The 1206-nt window shown below is 43.0% G+C and overlaps 1 protein-coding gene across 1 annotated transcript; it reads right to left on the bottom strand.

The window, feature by feature from the left end:
* Positions 1–478: 478 nt before the first annotated feature.
* LOC114622273 (40S ribosomal protein S15a) lies at positions 479–941 on the bottom strand. Its single transcript, XM_028768745.1, has one exon. The coding sequence runs from the start codon at positions 915–917 to the stop codon at positions 525–527; it is 393 nt and encodes a 130-aa protein (XP_028624578.1). The 5' UTR covers positions 918–941; the 3' UTR covers positions 479–524.
* Positions 942–1206: the final 265 nt, after the last annotated feature.

The following is a 1206-nucleotide window of genomic DNA, read 5'->3' as shown; positions in this document are numbered from 1 at the left end:
TCCCAGCCAATTGCCAATAGTTTCTTTAGCTAGGGGTAGGATTTCGTGAGTCTCTCTTCCATCCATGTTAAAATCTTGGCTGGCTTGGTCTTGCACAAGTGTTCTGCGTGTGTCCCTCAGCCTTTGTGAGCTCATGTGTGCAATAGTTCTGTCATGTCCAACATGTACAACCTTGCTGTAGATATTTACTCCCTCTGGCTCTTAAAACTGTCCCGACCCTCTCTTCAGGTTTTGTTTGACCTTTATTTATGTAAATACTTTTTAAAAGCTCTAACCCTCTCTAAGGTGCTACCTTCTTTAAATGATATGTCATCTGTGAGTCTTAAAAAACACTTGACCTCTCAAAGTCTCTTGACTCACTTGGGGGACTACCCAGGTGTCTCCTGGTAGTATCTTCTTCCCTTGAGAAGACTATCAAGAGTATTTTGGTTCCAAGTCCCTTTAAAAAAAACTGTCAAGTGCAGATTCCTCTACTTGATTTTTTTTTTCACAGTCCACGAAGGCTTTTTATTTATGCTTTACATTTAAAAAAAGAATCCCAGGATTTTCCCTCCAGTATGTTTTCGTCTTGCCTCTTCATGGTCCATGATGCCAGCAGAAGTTGTCAGCACAATGAAACCAAACTGGCGTGATGGGAGCAGATTGTTCTGCCATTTTTCTAGGTCTTTGAGTTGAACATCAAATCTAGGGCTTATAACTCCACACTTGTTCAACCTGCCAGTGAGGTTCACCACTATCTTTCCAGCTCTGTGATCATCAATAATCTCGAATTCACCGATGTAACCATGCTTCATCATCACAGTTAAGAACCGAACGATAACTTTAGAACACGGCCTGATGAGGACCTGGCGTTTGCCTCGCTTTTCGGCGTTGTTGATGCTCTTGAGAGCATCTGCCAGAACATTCATTCGCACCATGGTGACGGCGAGGGAAGATGGCAGAAAGGATTCCTCTACTTGAATTCATCTAGACTGGACCTACACTAGGGGTCTTTAAGATAAGCGGCATTTTTTTATGTGCACATATTATCTAGGTGGACAAGAACTTGCTGTCGTTGTACAATTTCTTTGTCTTCCTGATACTTGGAGCTCTCACACACGATGGGTACTTGTTTCACAGAGTAGCATGAGACCCACAGTAGCTCAGAGAGTGGTAAGTATGAGACAATCTCTTCTGGCAGACCCACCAGAGACAACACAGTTCTCA

Source organism: Grammomys surdaster, unplaced genomic scaffold (genome assembly GCF_004785775.1).
Source record: "Grammomys surdaster isolate TR1022 unplaced genomic scaffold, NIH_TR_1.0 187, whole genome shotgun sequence".
NCBI classification, from domain to species: Eukaryota; Metazoa; Chordata; class Mammalia; order Rodentia; family Muridae; genus Grammomys; species Grammomys surdaster.
The sequence above is the reverse complement of the archived record's forward strand: the minus strand, read 5'-3'. Positions and strand labels throughout refer to the sequence as shown.